Source organism: Symphalangus syndactylus, chromosome 11 (assembly GCF_028878055.3).
Source record: "Symphalangus syndactylus isolate Jambi chromosome 11, NHGRI_mSymSyn1-v2.1_pri, whole genome shotgun sequence".
NCBI classification, from domain to species: Eukaryota; Metazoa; Chordata; class Mammalia; order Primates; family Hylobatidae; genus Symphalangus; species Symphalangus syndactylus.
Genome location: NC_072433.2, coordinates 11969838 through 11990355, shown reverse-complemented (window position 1 = coordinate 11990355; position 20518 = coordinate 11969838). Strand labels below are relative to the sequence as shown.

Sequence of the window (20518 nt, the reverse complement as noted above, 5' to 3'; positions counted from 1 at the left end):
CTGTAAGAAATAAATTTCTTTTCTTTATAAATTATCTTGTTTCAAGTATTCTGTTATAAGCAACAGAAAATAAGCTAGCACAGTTGGATATAACTAAAATGGCCCAATTGGCATAAGTCAACTTTCACACAAGGGCAGTACCATATACCTCTTCATATTTCTTCTAGAATCTGGCAGAGTTTATTTGTATACAGTAAAAACTAAATAAATATTAGATTCGTTTTTTCTCCAATATTATGCTATAAAATTTATCATACAGACAGGAAAGTTGGAAGAATTACACAGTGAACACCTATAAACCTATCACCTGGACTCTACAATTAGCATGTTACTATATTTACTTTTCTGTGTCCATCCTTCAAAAAGCCATCTTATGTTTATTTTAAAGTAAGTTGCAGATATAATACACTTCCCCTAAACACTTCAGCATTCATATCATTAACTAGAGTCCATATTTATTTTTGACTCTTTTTAAAGTAAAATTTTTATATAATTAAATGTACAAATCTTAAATGTGTCATTCGATGACTTTCAACAGATACATATTATATTCAGAAAGCAAAGTGAGACTGAAATATTTTTAGCTTATTATAATAATGGAAGCATGGCACAACAGTATGAAAAGATTGTACCAATAAAAAAAATGCAGACAGCAATACAACGTTCTCAATTTACGACACAGGCAATATTAAAGTAGACTTTTAGAAGGAGGAGTAATAATTTTAAGTGTAGTTTATGATTATTGAACACTATGTACTATATGCCATACATTTTGCTAAGCACTTTACAAGCAATAGGTTGTTTGCTCCTCATGGCAACTTTATATTTATTATTATTGTGTAATTTCATAGATGAGGAAACTGCAGCTTCAAATGTTAAATAAATAGTCCATGATCACACAGTTAGTTTCACGTTTCTTTAATTGCCATATCTTTTGTAAATCAGCCAAAAAGCCCAGTGTTTTCTGAATATGGTTTTATCATCCTTAATCATTCCTTTGGTATAGATTTGGACAATCAGTGAATGGCACAGCAATAAGAAGGTCTAAGAATACCAGGGCACTGAATAAAAGTATATCGGTGTATGTTGCAAATTAGCGGGTGGTAAAATAAACTAGTGCATGAAGATTGGAAGCAGATGAGCTGGCTCAGACTCACAACCTCAATCATATCAATGTGGGAAAATGGCTTAGTTGCCTAAAAGGCAATCAATCTACTAAATGTACATCTCAGATCATATGTTTCCCCATCCTTCGCCAACTCACAGGAGCACCCAGACATAAACCCTACCCACACTGAGTATTAATGGAACAAGTAATGACTAAGTACCTCAAGTACTCCAAATACCTGCAAAGGCCGTGCTTGATATGCAGGATCCCAAAGGAGGAGAATATACCCTTTCCTCACCTGGACACAGTACAGTAGCCAGGCCCAGAAGATATGTTTCTTTTTAAAAATAAAACATTATTTAATAATAGCTGTTATGTTTTGAGCATGTAGTAGATATCAGTAACTGCACTTAGTATTTTGGACAGACTAACTGTCATAGCACCTGTGATGAAGCGGCAATGCCATTCTACAGCAAAGAAGGCAGAGGCTCAGAAGTAACACATAATAATAGCCGTGGACATTAAGCATTTTCTAGGAGGCAGATTCTGTTCTAAGCACTTTACCAACTCATCTAACAGTTGTAGCAACACTACAGGCATGTAGTATTATCATCTTCATTTTACAGACCAGGAAGCAGAGGCATAGAGCAGTTAAGTAAGTATTCATCATCACACTTGGTAACTAGTACGTGACAGAGCTTCAAACAGAGGCAGGCAGGCTTCAGGACTCTTTCTTGGCTCCCTTCTCTGTTCTCAACATGCTTATGTTAGTTGCTGTGAATAAACAGCAGAATTGTGATTGTGTTTTTTTAGTTTAGGTAAGTCTGACTACAAAACTGCTCTCACAAGCATGCAATTCTTCCTGTATTTCTAATATTACTCATTTTCCACATTACTGTCTTTAAGGCAAGTATCAGATTTGTTCAGAAAAAGATAATAATATGTAAATAAGCGCATGATTTCAGATAAAATGCCTTCATTTCTTCTCACCTGGGGTCCCTTCTTAGTGCCCACTACCCCTTGAATACAGTTTCAAAATACTCCCTAAGTGCATTTCTAAAACACAAACCCAATCATATCACTTTCCAACTCACAAGCCTTCAGCTCCCACAGCTCCTGTACAGTTGAATCCAAATTCTTGAACTTCATATCTGGAGCCCTTCATCATCATCTTTGGTGTCTAAACCCCATCTCTGTGCATGCTCCTCATCTTACACACACACACAAACACACACACGCGTGCACATGTGCACACGCAAACACACACACACTCACTCTTCTGCCATTCGGAATGTCTTCATCACAGCTATAAAGCTCAAGCTCTCTCTCTCTTCCTGGCATGGCACTCAATATTCTCCTATCTCTTCTTCAGGACTCAGGTTAAGCATCACCAGCGTGCGTCCCCACAATCCACAATCACTTCAGTCATGATTAGATGTCCTCCTCCTCTGCAGAATATAGTCCTTATCTTAAAGTATGGTGGTAAATCACATTTAATAGTGAACTTCTCTTTGGCCAGAATCGAGTTTGGTATATTTCTAGATAGAATCACTTAATAAATAGTTCTCAAATTAACGATGTAATTGTGGATATACAGTACAGATATACTACATATATACACACATATACACACACATATATACACTTTTATTTTTTTACTGCAGTGTATATATATATATATATATCCTTCTTCCTGCAATTTTCCCCACCTTCAAAATGTTTACTTCCAATTATTCCTTTACCAGCTTACCATCTACACACTAACCCTAAGTGTACTAACTTCCTTATCCTTATATCATTCAGTTGTTTCTTGGACTATGTGGAAGTTGCTTCTTCACTACTAACATACTAACAGTTGAAGTTTCTATTTATGAAACAATTATTTACTATGGGTCAAAAGCAAGTCAGTCACTATAGATCAAATTCAAAACTGGCAACAGTGTTGACTGTGGATGTTCTGTGGATGGACAGCCCATAGCAACTATATGAACTGTCTGTGAAATGATCAATTTCAAGAATTTGAAAAACAGGCTCTAGATACTTAGTGAATCTGTCAATGCATTGTAAGCTTAATGAATGCTCTTATGATCATTCATGTATATTATATACTTAGTAATATGAGGCATTTATTTAACAATTTTTTTATTTGGCTTTATTGCCAATCCTCCCATTAGATGCTAAGGACACTAGAGTGAACACTTGTGTCCCCGCTTTGAGAAACTTAGAAACTCTTCTAGGTGAAACACACATATAAATGAATGTTGTATATCTTTCATCTTGGCCACAATCTTAGATAAGGTAACATAAACACTTCTTAGGGAAAATAAACTATTTCTGCAAGAACTCAGCTTTTTGGCTAGTGACCTAAGCATTGCTACTGGGGAGTCCATGTTTTAAAGTGTAAAGAATGTGGCTTTGAAATCAGCCTGATAGGCCTTTGTATCTCTTCTGCAACACAGTAACACAATGTATACACAGACTAGTCACTTAAACCCTCTAAAATGAGGTGCCTAAAAGTTATCCTAAAGATTGTTTTGTGTATTTATTTATTTTGAGATAGAGTCTCACTCTGTTGCCCAGGCTGGAATGCAGTGGCACGATCTGGCTCACTGCAAGCTCTGCCTCCCGGGTTCACACCATTCTCCTGCCTCAGCCTCCTGAGTAGCTGGGACTACAGGCACCCTCCACCTCGCCCGGCTAATTTTTTGTATTTTTAGTAGAGACAGGGTTTCACTGTGTTAGCCAGGATGGTCTTGATCTCCTGACCTCGTGATCTGCCCACCTCAGCCTCCCAAAGTGCCTAAAGGTTGTTTTGAGGATAAATGTATGTAAAGGGCATATGATGTACTCAAAAACTTAGTCAATGCAGTTCATATTCTTCATTTCGACAAAAAGGATTCTTCCCACTTAAAATCCCATTAGTAATAAATATAATGATAAAATGGGTAAGCATCATAGATTTTGATTCATGTTACAATGTTAAGAAAAAAGTTCCCAATTTGTATTATGAGGAGTACATAAACATACTTTTTGGTGTAATGGGATACTAGAGGCATGGAAAAAAAAAAAACCCAAATCTGTAAAACTAGCAAATTACCATGAACATAATCATAATAAGCTCTCACTTATAAATTGTGGGTCCTAAACGTTAACATAAACCCTTGATAAATTCTGAAGACTTGCTTTCTCTCTACTATAGTATAGGCAATATTTGACAGTCACTGACATATAATTTTTTTCCTACCCGAAGCAAAAATGGAAAATTTGTAATATGTATGTATTTTTTTCTATCATATTGTATGCTTACAGTAAAAGAGAGGAGAATGAACTACTCTTGACTCTTACTCCAAGTTAGCAAGGTGAGAAGAAACGTAACAGACCCCACTTTATTTATATACTGCTCACACCAAGGCATCCTTGGATATCATAAGAAATCAGGAATTACTTAAAAGCAGGGAATCTATGACCAAAGGCATATGAATTCGCCTAAATACTATCATTCACTAAGGTTCACATATCTCCCAGGAGGGAAGCAGAGGTTTTTCTCAGAAAATTGGATGTTCTCAGGGACATATATTTCTGCTCATACCAAAGTTCTGGCCCAACCAGCAGAGAGACGCCACAGAACTGTGATTCTCTGTGCTGTTAGCAATTGGAAGTAGGGAAAAGCTGTCTACATCTAGACTTTAGTTATCAGCAAGCCTAGCTCTAGAAACCCTGAGCCTAGTTGCAGGCAATCAGCACTGGAGTTCCTATTCTTATTATGAAAGATACAGTTAGCTGCAGGTGAGAGGCTAGAGCCTATCTGCCACCCTACAAGGCTCACACGTGCCACCCCTCTACTCCTCTGACTTAACCTCTTTTACTCCCAGCCATTCTCTCTCCTCCAGCCACACTGGACTCCTTGCTGATCCTAGAACATCCCAGGCATGTTCTCAACTCTCAGATTTGGTCATTACTATTCCAATGGAGCCCCCAACAAATGCCAACTGTGTTGCTTGGCTGCTATAATTTGGTTCTTAAAGTCAAGAAAAGTGTGACCAAATTTATCACCTATTTAGAAATATTTTGTGAGGTAGAAAACATTTACTCTGAGCAGTAGCAAAACTGCAACCAACCAGTTTTTAAATTTCGCAGTAACACTGCCCCAATCCAAATGTGCATATAATGACCATGATAACGAAAAGCAGAGATGACTTCCCATCTCCGTTTGATCTCAGAGAGGCTTAACAATCAGACAGCTGATGAAATTATAATTAAGTCTAAGGCTTTGAAAACAATCCCCTAAAGTTAACCTAATGGTGCAATACAATGTGCATGTGGACCACAGGAAGGAATCTCACACACTCACGCACACCAGAACTTCAAGACCGGACTATAACGACCCTGAGGAGTCATCCTTATAACGAAGTCCTTGTCATCAAAGCCTCTGCCACTAGTTCTTGCACAGCGCTGCTGTTTGCTAGGGAATGGCATCATTCAGCCATGAAGGCACCAATGTGGCAATGAAAGCACCAATGTTTAGTAAAAGGTATTAGAAAAGGCATCTGCAGATGATGCAAATGACATATTCTCTCCAGAGAATAATATGGTGATTTAAAAACCCAGGCTCTGGACTCAGAACTTAATTCAAGTACCCACTCAGATGCCACTGGTACTAATTACAAGCCATGTGCCTTTAAACTTCATGTTTAACTAAGTCGTGGATTTTTTTTGTGCATAAAATGGGAATCACACTGTAGAAGTGACTTATTTACATATGGTATAGCAGTTAATACGGAGCACTTACAAGTTCCAATTATGCTGCAAATTTTATGTTACATCCTCACAGAAAGCCTGATGTAAGTTCTGTTATTATCCCCATTTTACAGATGAGAAAACAGCCACATAGAAGCTGACTTGTCTGAGTTCACACAGCCAGCAAATAGTGAAGCTGGAATTCAAGCCCAGACTCTTAGCTATTTTGTTGACAATGTTTTAAAATTTTTTTTCTAAAGATTAATAAAGCAAAACATAGAGAATGGTCATCACAGTGACTAATAATAGGTTATTCATAAATATTAGCCAGCATTATTATAATTAATTAGCAACAGACATGTGAAAATTATTCCTATATATACAACATAGGAAAATATTAAATCCTAACAAATTATTTGTTCATTCTTTTATGGCTTTTGTTTAAGAACAATTTATAAGAGGCCAATTCTGTGGTTACAGACAAACTAAAAATGTCATTTAGAAACTCCTTTATTCACAATGTCCCTTAATCTTTGAGAAACTAAATCTTGTGCAGAATGTAAACAATAATAAAGTTATGTTACCATGTTTCTATTGACAACAGAATATTTAACCACAAATATATAAACATAGCCTATAAAATACAGCCTCAAACCATAATTTTATACACATTTGCCCCAGTTTAGATATTTCTTGTAAATCAGGTTTCTTAAAAATAATCTAGTTGGATAGCACTACATTTTACAAAATTAAAATTACACCGAGAAAAAACAAATCCAGATAATTTACTAGTGTTCTAAGCTTTGTAAAAATGATAAAAACAGCTTAAGATAGATTCTGATAATTTATAAAACTGAACCTATCATCCTAAAATATGTAATACACAGTAAATTTTAAATGCATAAAATTTAGCTGCCTAATTCAAGATTGTATCTATTACCACCTTGGAAATCTGATATACCAATTCAAAATTACTATTTGAATTACCATCAGAATTCCTGAAACCCTATGTGCAGTGAAGATTCCAACTGCATCTGGTTTTACGTCACCTAAAGACAAATCTATCCGTTTCAAGACAAGTTTAAGCTTCTTCTTGAGTTTGAGTCTAAGTTTACAATAGAGAACACTCAAAATTAGAGCTCTGATTTTTGCTTGCTCACACTTTTTTGGCCTTCCTCACTCCTTACTCCAAGACAACCAAAAATAAACACTCAAACCAGCAATATATGAACTGACCAAACTTAAGCTCCCATGGACTTAAGACAACCAGCGAAAACAAAGATGGAAAGAATCACTGCTTTGCAAACAAGGCCTTAATTACGTACGTAAATAAAAATCCTTTTAGGGCCACAGCCCTGAGTCCTTCAAAAGAACCTTTCCCAACTACTTCTCATGCTTAACACAAATATCAACACAAAGCCTTTACCACGTAGAGGCTTGCACAGATTCCCAAACATGACAAATCCTCTCCGATTTCATGATCATCTAATAGAAATATCACCAAGAAGCCTATTTCTTAAAAGCTATGCTTTAACAATAAAATACATGGAATAGAATTTCTATTCCATCTTGACCTCCAATTGCATCTGGTTTTACGTCACCTAAAGACAAATCTATGTGTTTCAAGACAAGTTTTTCAGACTAACTGTCCAAAGGAAGCGGGAAAACAGTTGAAAGACGGGCCATGATTGGTGTTTTCATAAGCATCCATTAGTGTCTTCTAGGTCAAGCTTGACTTGTTTAATAGTAATAAAAATATGCATTAATTCATTTGGAAACATATCACTTCTTACAGTGCTTTCCTCATTGCAAGTCAAGCGTTCATTTATGCCACTATTTTCTATTTTTACCTGTTTATATTTTTATATTGCAAAGATGTATAAACTGGGTGAAACCAATCAACGGTTAACATCAACAGTAACAATTCACAGAGGGATTGGAAGGATGTATGAAAATGTGAATAGTTGAAAGTTTTGAAATATGAAACATTTAAACAACTATTATAACTGAAGAACATTTCATGTAGGAAATAAAAAAGCACAGTACTTGAGGCTGTAGCTCAGTGTCTTTCCGTCTTTATCCCTTAGATGAACCATGAAAATAGGCACTAGCCTGTGAGTACAGAACCTACAAACATTGAGTCTTAGGATAATTTGGCAGCAGACTTAAGAAGAAACTTAATATTCTCTGCCTCTCCATTCCATTCCCTTCTTGTTTGTTCTTCAGATGAAGTTATGGTTTTTGATACAGGAGATTTTCTTGTTTTCTTAGCCTCATTATAGGAACAAGTGGTGGCAGGAAATAAAAAATACCTCTGAGTGAAAAAAGACAACCTATATAAATGCAGGCAAAACCAACAACTGTGCAAACTAAATGGAAGTTCTGTCAACCTAATTAATTTCGATTGGGCTGAGATGATTTTCAACTGGGCTGTGGAGAAGTCACTTAAATATAAGTCATGGCATATGTAGCTGAAAATGTTCATTGTAGAGTTAGGGGAGGTGATTGACATTTTAAAGACTCTAAATTGTAATGAATTTCTTGATTTCATTCCTTTAATTCATTGGTAAACACTGCTGTTTCAAACTAAATAAGATTTCAAAGAAGAAATAGGAAAATCTACAATGACTACACGCCAGAGAAGTTTGTCAGACATTAATGAATTCACTAATTTTAAGCTGAACTCCTCTAGTGGTGACAGAGAGGAATGAAATAGATATATTATGAGACATATAAGTAGCATGATAAACTGATTCACACACTTAATAAAAACCTAGAAGTTTCCAATATTGTTTGTATCTAAATGGACGTGTAACATCAATCATGAAGGAAGTTTGGGTCCATATTTTCAAACTGAGTACTAAAATAAAACAATACCTCAGGAGACTGAGAAACTTCATTTATTCTCATTTATATCGATACATTCTAACTTCACTTTCTAACCACCACAATGCTTGTAAAGTACATTAATGAAGATTGCCTGAAACAGGGTGAGATAAGTAATTGTGTATTTGCCTGAAATCAAGTCTAAAAAAATTCATTTCCAAGACATAAAACAATTAAGTTTAAGATAAAGAACAAATTTTATGTATTTTCCAGTTTGGTTGAGGAGATCACATAATTACCTAAAATGTTTTAATAGTTTGAACTTATTTTAGTTATGCAAAAGTCTAACAAAATGCAGTATTCCTAAATATGAATGTGATATCAAGCTATAAAAAGTAAATATTCAGAAATATATTATTACTCCACATGTGCTTAGAAAACAAACCACGCATTACTCACACAAAGCCATCTAAGGGGGAACCCTAAACACACACTCTGTTTCAGTACTGCATGGGTCTTATTTTGTAGGAGACAACTTGCCAATAAAATGTTGAGAAAATGAAAACTTCTTAGTCCTATTCATTTCTTCATATACAAAAAAATTAACTACCAGTATTTCATAATTGCTCTTCCATATATGTACTGGTATATTCTATTGAGCAAAATATTTTAACATACTTAGTCTTCCTTATTTTTAAGTTAATTTGAATGACTGTCTTATCTGGACTTCATAATGATGGAAATGCCTGTTAAAGGTCACCTATGGGCCTTCTGCAGCTCCTGTCAGTGGCTGCCCTCACGCTGACTCTTGCATGAGGCCTGCCGGCGCAGGGACCTGCGGCGACTATATCCACACCCAGGCTTACTCCACAGTAGGCATGCTTTACCTGAAGTCAAAGCCCAAAAGGAGAGGAAATACGACTGCCTGCTTTAATTTTATTTGCTCTATAAAATCCACTTACACACTAGAACTACTTTCCTATAAATTAAGTTTCTCTCTGATTGCCTATCAAAATGGGAAGAAAAAAGTTTCAGATGAAAAGGCACCTCATTCAGAGATTAATTTTCTGCTACATCAGCAAAGTTTCAATTTTTGACAGTACCCATTTTTCATAAACACTTGAAATGAATGTATTTATGCTAAAAGAAAAATGCAGAATATTTACACATTAAAAGAATCACTGTTGGAATAAAAAAGCATCTCATATCAGAAACAACTGATTTTATATTTTTCCTATTATTAAAAATTACATAACACTGTAAGTTTCAAAAGCCTTCACTAATACATACTGGAATATCACACCAAAAACCACAATAATTTTATAGCATTTAGCTTTATTTTTTTTAAAAATTGTGTAATGAAAGATCACCATGGTGACTGGGAAATGATGGTTAAGAGTTTTGTATATGGATGGAATTCTAACATGGATAATTTATTGAACTTCTAGTGAAAGGTATGCTCTGAGTCATCAAGGTCCTGAGGCTTAGTAACAAATAAATAAGCAAAATAGTATCTATGAAGAAATAATTTTTCAGTAGACTACAGTAGAAATAAATATAATGCAATATGTAACATATCTTTCCATATGTTGAAGTTCTAAAAATATGCATAGTACCTAAATGACTGCATAACAGGTAGCAACAATACATATAACCTTATATGTTTAATCTTAAGTATACGTGGATCAAAGTAGGTATTTCTACCTATATAAAATTTATATAAATATTCATATGTATTAATTACACAGAAATAATTGTAATTGTTCTACATTTAAAGTATACTAATCTTTAAGTAAATAAATTGTGTGTATATCACCTGGTATGTATATTTCATAAACAATACTTTTTTTTACTTATTTATATTTTCATAGCCAAAGCCTTAAGAACAGTAGGCATACAAATTATTTCATTGATATTTAGAAACAATCCAGTCCAATGTTTACATTTAAATAAATTCAGCTATATTTAACAACAAAAGGGAAAATAAAGGAAATAATTCAAAGTTCTCACTGGTCACCCAGTAAAACAACACAAATTGATATTGCAGTGTGGACATGATCGATAAGAAGATAAAACACACTCAAAGGTTAAAAGTGTTATGCACACAAATATGTATAATATACATGTGTCTGTATGTATATGCATTTGGCGAAACAAAACCAATCTATGCCATGTTACAATAACTGGAAACATGAAGCTCCTAACAATGAATACTGATTCGTAAGTCACATTATTACCTAAAGGGGAAATATAAGAGTAGTTTTATGATTTTGACAATGGAAATCATAACCACCTAATAACAAAGCATGTACTGATGAAGAAACAAGGTGCAAAGTAAACAGTGAGAAGGCAGACACTCACCTTCGGTGCCATTGGGAGTCATGGAATTACTATTTATATGAGAGTTATCGAGTTTGGGGCCACTGGGGGATTCACTACTACCACTCAGACGGCTATGCGGGCTGGTTAGATCCTGCATTTCCATAGACCTAAAGACAAGAAGCCTTCCGTTTGACAGATGTACCAAATTCATAACACCACCATTTAATGTGCTAATGACTTGACACCTTCTTTGAAACACACTCGCACAAAAGTCCCATTGTATCTATTTCTTAGACTCAAAATAATTCATCTCACATTTTGACTTCAGGTATCCCTTCATCATATGTACTATCAAAAGATGTCACTTGCTTTACCTATACAGCCAGTCACGTGAAGCTTTTAAAATTTCATTTTTCTCTTACACAGTTCATCAAGTCACAAGGTCTAACGTGAGACAATGACATCTATTATAATTTTCAAAGAAAAAATACAGTCATCGTTGTCTTTTTATATTAAAAAGGACCAAAGGCATTACTTTTCTAAAAGAAAAGGCAACTATGTAAAGAAGTAAAATGGAAATAGATCACTCTTCTGTGGAATCTGTTTCATCTAATAAATTAGCACTAGGTACTCCCTTATAATTTACCACCCAATTGTAATTTAATGGGTCTCCAAACCAAATAAAACACTTGAAACCTATAGTCTAGTGACAGAGAATGAGATAGTCCTGATGCATGTGTTTACTCTGGCAAACTACTTAATTGTTCCTCTGTTTCCCTTGAAACAAATGCAGCATTAAAACATTATGATGTCGGCTCACTTGTTTGCTTTGTGGATTACATACAGCGTGCCCAATTGAAAAAGGATAAGGCCAACATACAGTGGGTCCCTGCAAGCATTAGCACTCGGAATACCTCAGCTGTCACTTACTCTGGGAAATAACAACAATTCTACTTTAGTGCTATAATTTTGCAATTTTACCATATAAAACCAGTTAAATGCCCTCTGAAAGTTCTTAGACTCTGCAGTTACTTAATCTATAAAAGGTACAAAAGCCACTACTCATGTTCACAATTTCAGAACTATATATTTATATTTAATACCCTATTAGTGAAGAGAGAATTTATTTAAAGTCACTAAAAACACACTTTGATACCATTATTCTCTTACAGCCAATTTCTTAAAAGTTTAGGGCCCATTTACTTTATTTTAAACTTTGTATGTTTTTCTAAGAAGAAAGATGGGAGGAGGTTTAATGTTTACATATATTAAGTTAATACTATTTGCTCCTCACCCTATCAGGTCAATAAAAGCTACAGTCATTTTAATTTAGAGGTCGCACTTACATTGACTATGGGTATCAGTTTTTAAAACAGCTTAACATGAACCATTTTACTTCTAAAATGAGCTTTGACTTCCCCAAATATTCTGAATTCAAACTAGAAATGGTCTAAAATCCAATTTTTCTCTCCTGATTCTCATTACACATTCACAGTTTTCCTAACACTAGAAACTATAGCCCGTAATTATTTTCAAACCGAGGTTCCTATTCCCTTTCTACATACTTAAAATGTTTTACAAGCACACACACACAAACTGTTAAGTAATTTCCAACAGAGGCTGTTGCTATTAATAGAAATAATTAAGAAACACTAGACAAAAATAGATATGGGTCACAGAAAGGTAATCTCCAAAAATGTCAAATATCAACAATATCCTTACCTGCAACTTGAGGAAACAGCAACATCTGAACTGGCTTGAGATGTTTGCACCTGTGATCAGGGGTAAAAAAAATTAGAAGCTGTTGTTACTCTGCTTCAGTGTCAGCTCTTAATTATACAGAGCACATGGCTGAGAACGACAATGCTCTCTTTTAACCAAAAGAGAAAAAGGAGGATACTGCAGCAGTGAAAGGCATATTGTCTTTAAGTTGAGGTCTCAACTGTTGTTTCCTCCTGCAGGTCTATCCTCCTCCTCCCCTTGTCAGGGGGGGAAGGCAGCCAAATGACGTGATAGTGATTCATCACTGGCCTATGACAGCTGCAAACGGGATTACCCCTCCCCCAATCAACATGCAAAGCAGCCTTGCCCAGGCAGCTTGGAAAAGGTGCTTGGAAAAAAAATAGCGATTGACAAAATGAGCGTGTTTAACAGCAATAGTTCAAGCAGTAATCCTCCAGCATCCTCAGAAGATCTTTCATCTTCTGTTATCACCAGCTGAAATAGAGCTCCCGCCCACCCCTTTGACTCCTGACAGTTTCTTATCCTTATCATAATGGTTTTCTCCTACATTTACTATTTGTCATTTAACATTCACTAAAACAGCTTCTGGGCAACTTTCAGACAATGCTGGACTAACTATATATGGCAAAGGCAAGTTTTCATACCTAAAGTCACTCCATTGAACAATGGGCTCATTTACCCTCGCCAATTTAAAATTCAGTGGGTTCTTATTCAGTTCTGCCCGGTAAACTAGAAAATGTAGTTAGCTTTTTTGGTGGATTTTCCATCTTTTAAACCGAGGAAGAAAATGGAAAGTTTAATAATCAATTCACCATCCTAGTCAGCCTACATTTCAGTCTCTCTTGTTTCTAGATGAATCTGTACTTCAGGACTTCACTGAACAACTTAACTAATGTGCAGGCTTTGACAGTCACTGCCATTCTTCTAGAAGCAGCTCAAACTGCCAGCAGGTGATAAAGCTCAGGTGAGGCCAGGCTGCTGGCTTGTAAGCTCAGGCTAACGCCTCAGTAGGAGAGCATTCTGCAAAACGTTTAAAATGGCTCAGAATTCCAAATCTTTGATGTGCATTTTCATTCAACCTGAACTGACATCAATTAGGGTTACAGAACAAAGATGAGAACTAAAGCATCTCAAATGGCATTACAGTTATCCAACCAAACGTCTTCTGTTAAGTCCTGTTATTTTTAAATTATGATTTATGAAATAAGAAATACTACCTTTCTAGCAAGAATAAAGCATCATTAAAGTCTAACTGTCTTGGTATAATGTTACATAAAATTTCTAGGTATGTTTCTACAATACGTGCAGGATGAAAAACAATTTTTAAAAGACGCTTAAGATAAAAATTAAATTTCAATGCCTACAGATGTGTCATTCCGTGATAACAGGCTTCTGCAATTTTTGTTAAAATTAATGTTCTCACACAAGTGTAAGTGGTTTCCTTTAGAAACTCCAGCAATATACCTCAAGGATAAATTACCTTTTTCTTTTTTTTCTCCACTTTTATACACCTGGAATAAATTATAGGTGAGAACTAACTTAGTTTTAAGAACTCTCCTGGCTTAATTATGTGAAAGAGTATTTAAAGCATTCTTTCTGTTAAATGTTAAAATACATTTCCATTTTAACATTAGCTGGAAAGTACAATGTTGGAAATAGAATTTTAGTTTCAGTATACACTTTGAAAGTTGGTTAGATTTATATTTGTGCTTTAACCAATCATATTTAAATTTCAAAGTCAAATTGTTAATAAAGAAAAAATGAACTTCAAAACAAGAATTAGTCTACCACATTTCAGTGAAAAAATGCGTTTTCACGACAACACATTTCTTTAACGCTGGCTAAACTAGACTCTACTGTATTTTCATACTCTACAACTTTTGAAAGTCCATATGCATGATCTACATTTCATTAACTATACTTCAGATATATTCTTTTGTGTCTCAGGGATTATTTAAACCATGTGTTGTGTGTTACTGTATTTAAAAATGACTCTTTAATCAAAATAACTTTAAAACAACTAATCCTCACTTAGGCTGGTCAGCTGAATCCACATCGTGGTCCAGGAAAAATAAATCTACTCTCAAGAATGCGAATGCAGACAACAATTAGACACAGATGTGAGCAAAATTAGTTACAGTTTACAAAATGCTACACTTCACATGCTTTTAGTTTTTTATGTGTAGTACAAGATTACAGTGCAGAAGGAAACATAGTCTTATAATGACTTCTCTAAAAAGAACACCTATTTCTGATTGCTGTTGATTTCCTCTCATGTTTGATAATATCTCTGGAAGTTTGTCTTGTAAAGGTCTAAAACCATAATGTGTGTTGAAAATAATTAATTAGGGATATTTCCATTCAAAAGAGAAAAATATTATTTTATTGTTTCTAGAAAAGTGATGTGAGGCATTCAGTAAGTTCACATTTTCTGTTTTACACCCATAAACTTAGTATGTTTCTTGTCTTCTCCTAATCTGGTATTTTTAACTTAAATACTTCTATGAGTGCAAAAATATTTCCCATAACATAACAAATGGTCATCTTATATTACAATCAAGTCATTTCGCTTTAATGCTTTTTAAAACTCATTGTATAGAATACCTATAGTAGCATATTGACAGAGTTGTGAAAATACAAATAGCAACAAGCAGAACTTCTTAAAATTCAAATTCAAGAATCCTAAACTAGTAACTTTGACTTCTGATTAGTTAATGAGGTCTTTTAAGTTTGCCTTTTTTCTAATTAAATTTATAATTCTTCACAGATGTAACTTTTGTTGATATTCAATTTGTCTCTCTCATTTTGTTAAACCTCACATAGTACCTCGCCAATCCATTGAATAGCCACATTAAATCTGTTAATACCATGCTCTTCAACCCCAGAAATTATTTCCAGAAGGCAAACTTGCTTTGAGAGATCATCAAACAAGACTTAAGGTACACATTTTATCACATTTTCCCTACCACAGAGCTCAGGATGCAGAGCAAAAATCATGACTTTTGCACTGTTTATTATACTTTGCTAAATTACAAATCAAAAGCATCTGACAGAAGATCATGCATGAAGCCAAAAAGTTAATAATGTTCTGTGAAAAGTAAACTGTAAATGGAAAGGGATTCTAAATCTCAGCAGCACAGGGCAAATAAAATGTAGGTGCTTGTCTGAATTATGGGTTTTCCATAGGCTTTTTTTTGCTTGCTAGAAGCAATTTTTATAAAATGACTATAATTTAAAACTTTTTTTCAAACCGAAAAGAAATTTTCAAAGTGAAAGTACTGAGCTTATCTAAATAAATAGAGCTGGCAGGCAAGCTAGTTTTGTCCAACCACAGATGAACCTGAGTACTCCCAAATTTGAAAGACAATAGCAATTTTCTCATCAGAATGTATTTTATATAAAAAAATTTTCCTTAGCCATAAATTTGTGTTTTAGGGTATATTCTTGCTAAAATTTCTCCTCAGTCGATATCTCCAACTATGGCATCACTGTTGTAATGAAAACTTAAATTTTAAAAATGAAAACCTAAACCCAAAATTGAAATGAAGTTCTAGGGAGACGTAGATGTTTTTTAAATGTTAACACTATATTCCCTTCTTTATCAAAGACTCCATAAAATAAATGCTTTAATACTACTGTTGATTATTTTCATGTAGTATACTACATTACTTTTTGCAATGCGTCGTTTAAAGAAAATGACAAAATAGAGTCCGCGTGAAAACAAAAACAAATAAGTATTTAAACCACATGGATGCTACCAATAGCTTTAAAGGATTGTTTTCAATATCAATTATTTAAAATGTTGAAATACTTTTGATATTTGATTAAACAAGTGGTTTTATTCTTGCTGCAAGTGTTTTTCTTCTTTACAATGTATTCTTATACGATTTTCACAAATGGAAATTTTCTTTTGAGAAAATCATTTATCATGTCTATGAAACTCACACAGCAGTGGACTTCCATTTGGCCCTCTAAAACTGAACAGTGGCTCCATTAGGCTTCTATGTCTGTCACCGCAAAGAATGTTCAAAGATTGAAAATCCATGGCTGCTTGCTCACTTACTGAACACTTTGGGCCTTGGGAGAACTCAAGCATGGAGAAAGTCAAATATCAAATATTTGATAATGCAAAAGCATGACTGTACATGTGTGCATGTCCTCAGACCCCAGACTGTGGGGGGAAAGACTCATGCAAGCATCAAATAAAACCTACTTTGAAAGACACATTATAAAAACAATCCCAAACCTATAAAAAACTACATTATGTGCTTACTATCGACTTTTTGTACCCCTTGCCATTTTAAGAAATAAAACACAAAAACGTTTGCCTAAATTCAATGACAGCTCTGAATTTATTGAATTCTTGCAAATGCTATGCTTAAGTGTTCAAAAACTCCTCCAATAAATATAAACCCATGAGTCATTAACAATTCATATACTGATTTTGAATGGCAAATATTTTAAATGATAATTCAAAAGTTTACAGATCTTGTTTTCAACGTCAAGGTCCAGTCAAGCCTTACAAAATGTCAATAAGAGAAAAATATATTAATTGGGTAAATGTTTGTTATATCACCTTTTGAAGAAAAGTTTAATATAACGTTTGGGAAATTTATTTATTAAAGCAAAAATATTTTCTTCCTTAAAAAGTGCTATCAATTTAATGTTGTTATCTGTTGTCCTTTCAAATGTTAAATGCTTCATTTTTTTCATATCAAAGTGTGTACAAGTTACTTATGTATTGCAATGAACATATATGCACCACTTTATTCCTACCACACAAATATATTTGAGATTTGTGCAGCAATTCAGAAAAGAGATATGAAGTCATCTCCCTACAAGAATATGGTCCTGCATTACATTTATCTAGAGCATAACAAAAGTAATTGTTAACAATTAATTTGTAATTATCTCTTAATGATCCTAGTCGCTCATAATTTGGAGGTTGGGAATTCTACTTCTAGGATGAAACCCTGTGGCTCACAAAGTACTAGGTACAAAGTGTCATAATTTTCCCCATGCCATAATGTTTTTCTTTGAAAACAAATCAAAACAATAATAAAAGCGCTCCTGTTAGCTTGGGCTTTGCCCACAGGACAGCTGTTGTCAGTCACGACAATTTTTCAAACAGTCAGCTTGTACTTACAGCGCTTACATCTGCTGCATCCACCAGTTTAATGTGTTCCTTCGAGTTTTCTGGGTTAGCAAACCTCCATTCCTGACATAGTTTTGCTCCTGGATGGGGACGCGCGAGGGCTCTCAGGCGCTCTGGTGCAGCCGCGGCGCTTCGGGGAGCGGAGCGCCTCTGCGGGGGAAAGCTCGGCGCAGGGGGCGGGCGCCTGGCCGCTGCCGCAGGCTCGGGCTGCCGAGCGACTGAGCGAAAACGCGTTCCCCAGGAAGAAACCCGCCACAGTGGACGGCAACAGGAAGGCTTAAAGTCGGAAGTGGCACTGGAGAGTTTCTACCTCGCCCCAAGCTCGGAGCCATCAGCTCCCACCGTTCTGTTTGGTAACAGCTTTGCGCCCAGCGCTCCTTCCCCACCAAACAGCAGCCGCAGATAGCATCTGAGAACCCTAGACAAAGAAACAGCAGAATCTCATCCCTCGATTTGTTTGCGCAGCCTTGTAGGTCTGCCCGTGGAGCCTCGGGGCTTTTTTTTTTTTTTTTTTTTTTTTTTTTGGTTTTTGCAACGCAAACCACAGCTATTCTCTTGTCCTAACCTTATTGGCTTAAATGCAACAATTGAAAGGAGCACTGCTCTGTCTGACTCAACCTTGCTGTTTAAAAAAAAAAAAAATTATGTAAATGAACGCGCCCCACGCTATCTGAATAAACAGCTGTGTGAGAATAACTTCTCTGAGACATGGTCAACACACACGCGTCCTCTTGCAACAGTAGTTATCAATTAAGATCTTTGGGGAGTAGTCACACGTTATCTTTTACACTTTTCCTAAACTTTTTTCAGGCCCTGAAACTTAGGGAATCCACTACTTTTCATAATTTATTTCCTAACTAACGTACCTACTACTGAAACAGGTCTGGGGGAAATCAAAAACTAGAATGGCCATTTCCCTTTAAGTAGAAAATGAAAAAGCAAACGTGCAAGCTTTTATCAGTTTAACAATGAAAGCCTGAAGGATGAATCCGAAATGATTTCTAGAATGGCAAATCTCCCGTGAACAATTCCTTGGCTATGAACCAGATAATGTTTCAGTGTTAATATTTTTAAATGATTTTTGGAAAAGATTCATGTTATCTAGAACTCTTTCTTTACAGCTTATTCTTTAAAAAAAAAAAATTCTTACTGACCTCAGAATCTATGCATGACAGTGTATAACACTCACCTAAAGAGCTGAGCTTCAGTTATGTTTTATGCAGATACATGACTTTGGTGATAAGACTTAACCATTATGTTGATTTCAAATATTCAAAGAAGGCATCGTTTATGTGACTAATGATTGTATCTTAATTTGCCAGCCCTGTGCCAACATTCAAATACAAATGTTTATTTTGATACTAGCCACTCGTTGTAACCAATTTTGTGCTCTAAAATAAAATCTTTATGCCCATTGGATTTTTCTTAAAACTGTTTTGTCATCACCCATAGAATACTATTCTACTGATTAGGTCTTTTATTTAAAGAAAAAAAAAAGCATCCTCATTTTTTAGGCACCTGATAGATGTGAAAAAAATTTTTAAAAATCAGAATAACTTTTTGCATGACTTTATAATACATTTCCAGATCATCAACTAATAAAACACATAGACACAATCATAACTTTATATTGCTGATATGTAAATGAAAGCACCATTCCGATGCACACAAAAAATAAAAAGCTGCTAATGACCAAAATTTAATACAGACTTCCCCCCAACCACTGAAAGTATGCCAGTCTGAATTCCTCAGAAAAGAACACTTTGTCAAACATAAGCGACGGCTTAAACTGCAAACTCACCTAGGATTTCATTTTGTATAGTACCAGCAAGGAATCATGGGCTAGTCATCTACCATATTTGGGAAGCCAGGTCAAAAAACAGTTGATTGCTATTGGATCTGTTCATATATGCAGCAGAAATAGAATTATGTTACCATCTACTGCACTTTCTCAGACCAGAAGTATCAGTTATTCAATATACTAAAGTATATATGCAGAAAATAAAATACAGCTTGTAATGGAGATTTCTAGCGTTGTCAGATAAAATGTAATGTTGTGATAATTCAATCTGATATCAAACAGTAAATACTTTTGCAACCACATTTATTTCTAAGCTCTATAAAATCTAAAATTTGAGGTGTTAGAGAATTAAACAATGCTTGAAATTTTACATTTAGCTACTGTATTCATGCTTCCAGTTGTTTAACAATTATTTTAGACATAAGAGAGTAAGAAATTATTTTTCTAATCCATGAAAGATTACATTGACAAATCCAGAATATATGAACTATATAAAATCAAAACAGTGGGAATATTATGTAAAGTATGTCACATTTATACAAGTTACTTGCCTACATTATAGTTAAATGTATCATATTACATATTTTTATGCTGAAATTTAATTTTTATTTATATAACCAAATGAAATATTAAATAAATTACGCATATAATTATGAAGAAAATTAGTAAAAACATGATGAATGTAATGTGACCACTAATTGATATGATATAGCTCATGCTTCACAATTATGTAACAAAGAGCTTAGTCACTGACTAAAAGTAATATCCAAGTGCATATTTACTACTTTTAAAGAGTTTCATTTTCCTGAAGCAAAATTAGATGGAT

The 20518-nt window shown here is 34.7% G+C and overlaps 1 protein-coding gene across 10 annotated transcripts in view; it reads right to left on the bottom strand.

Moving 5' to 3' along the window:
• EYA1 (EYA transcriptional coactivator and phosphatase 1) overlaps positions 1-20518 on the bottom strand; it is a 349363-nt gene that overhangs the window by 148579 nt on the left and 180266 nt on the right. For 8 of the 10 annotated variants that reach the window (XR_010114399.1, XM_063612625.1, XM_063612623.1 and 5 more), the window contains 2 exons: positions 12716-12765; positions 11033-11160 (listed from right to left, as the gene is read on the bottom strand). Coding sequence is in view for 9 of the 10 variants with exons in the window: in XM_063612625.1 (XP_063468695.1) it covers positions 11033-11160; positions 12716-12765 (178 nt within the window). In the remaining variant the exon portion in view is untranslated. Of the gene's footprint in view, positions 1-11032; positions 11161-12715; positions 12993-17882; positions 18362-20518 lie in introns of those variants that run through there. The other 2 variants (XM_063612624.1, XM_055297993.2) reach the window with 2 other exon arrangements.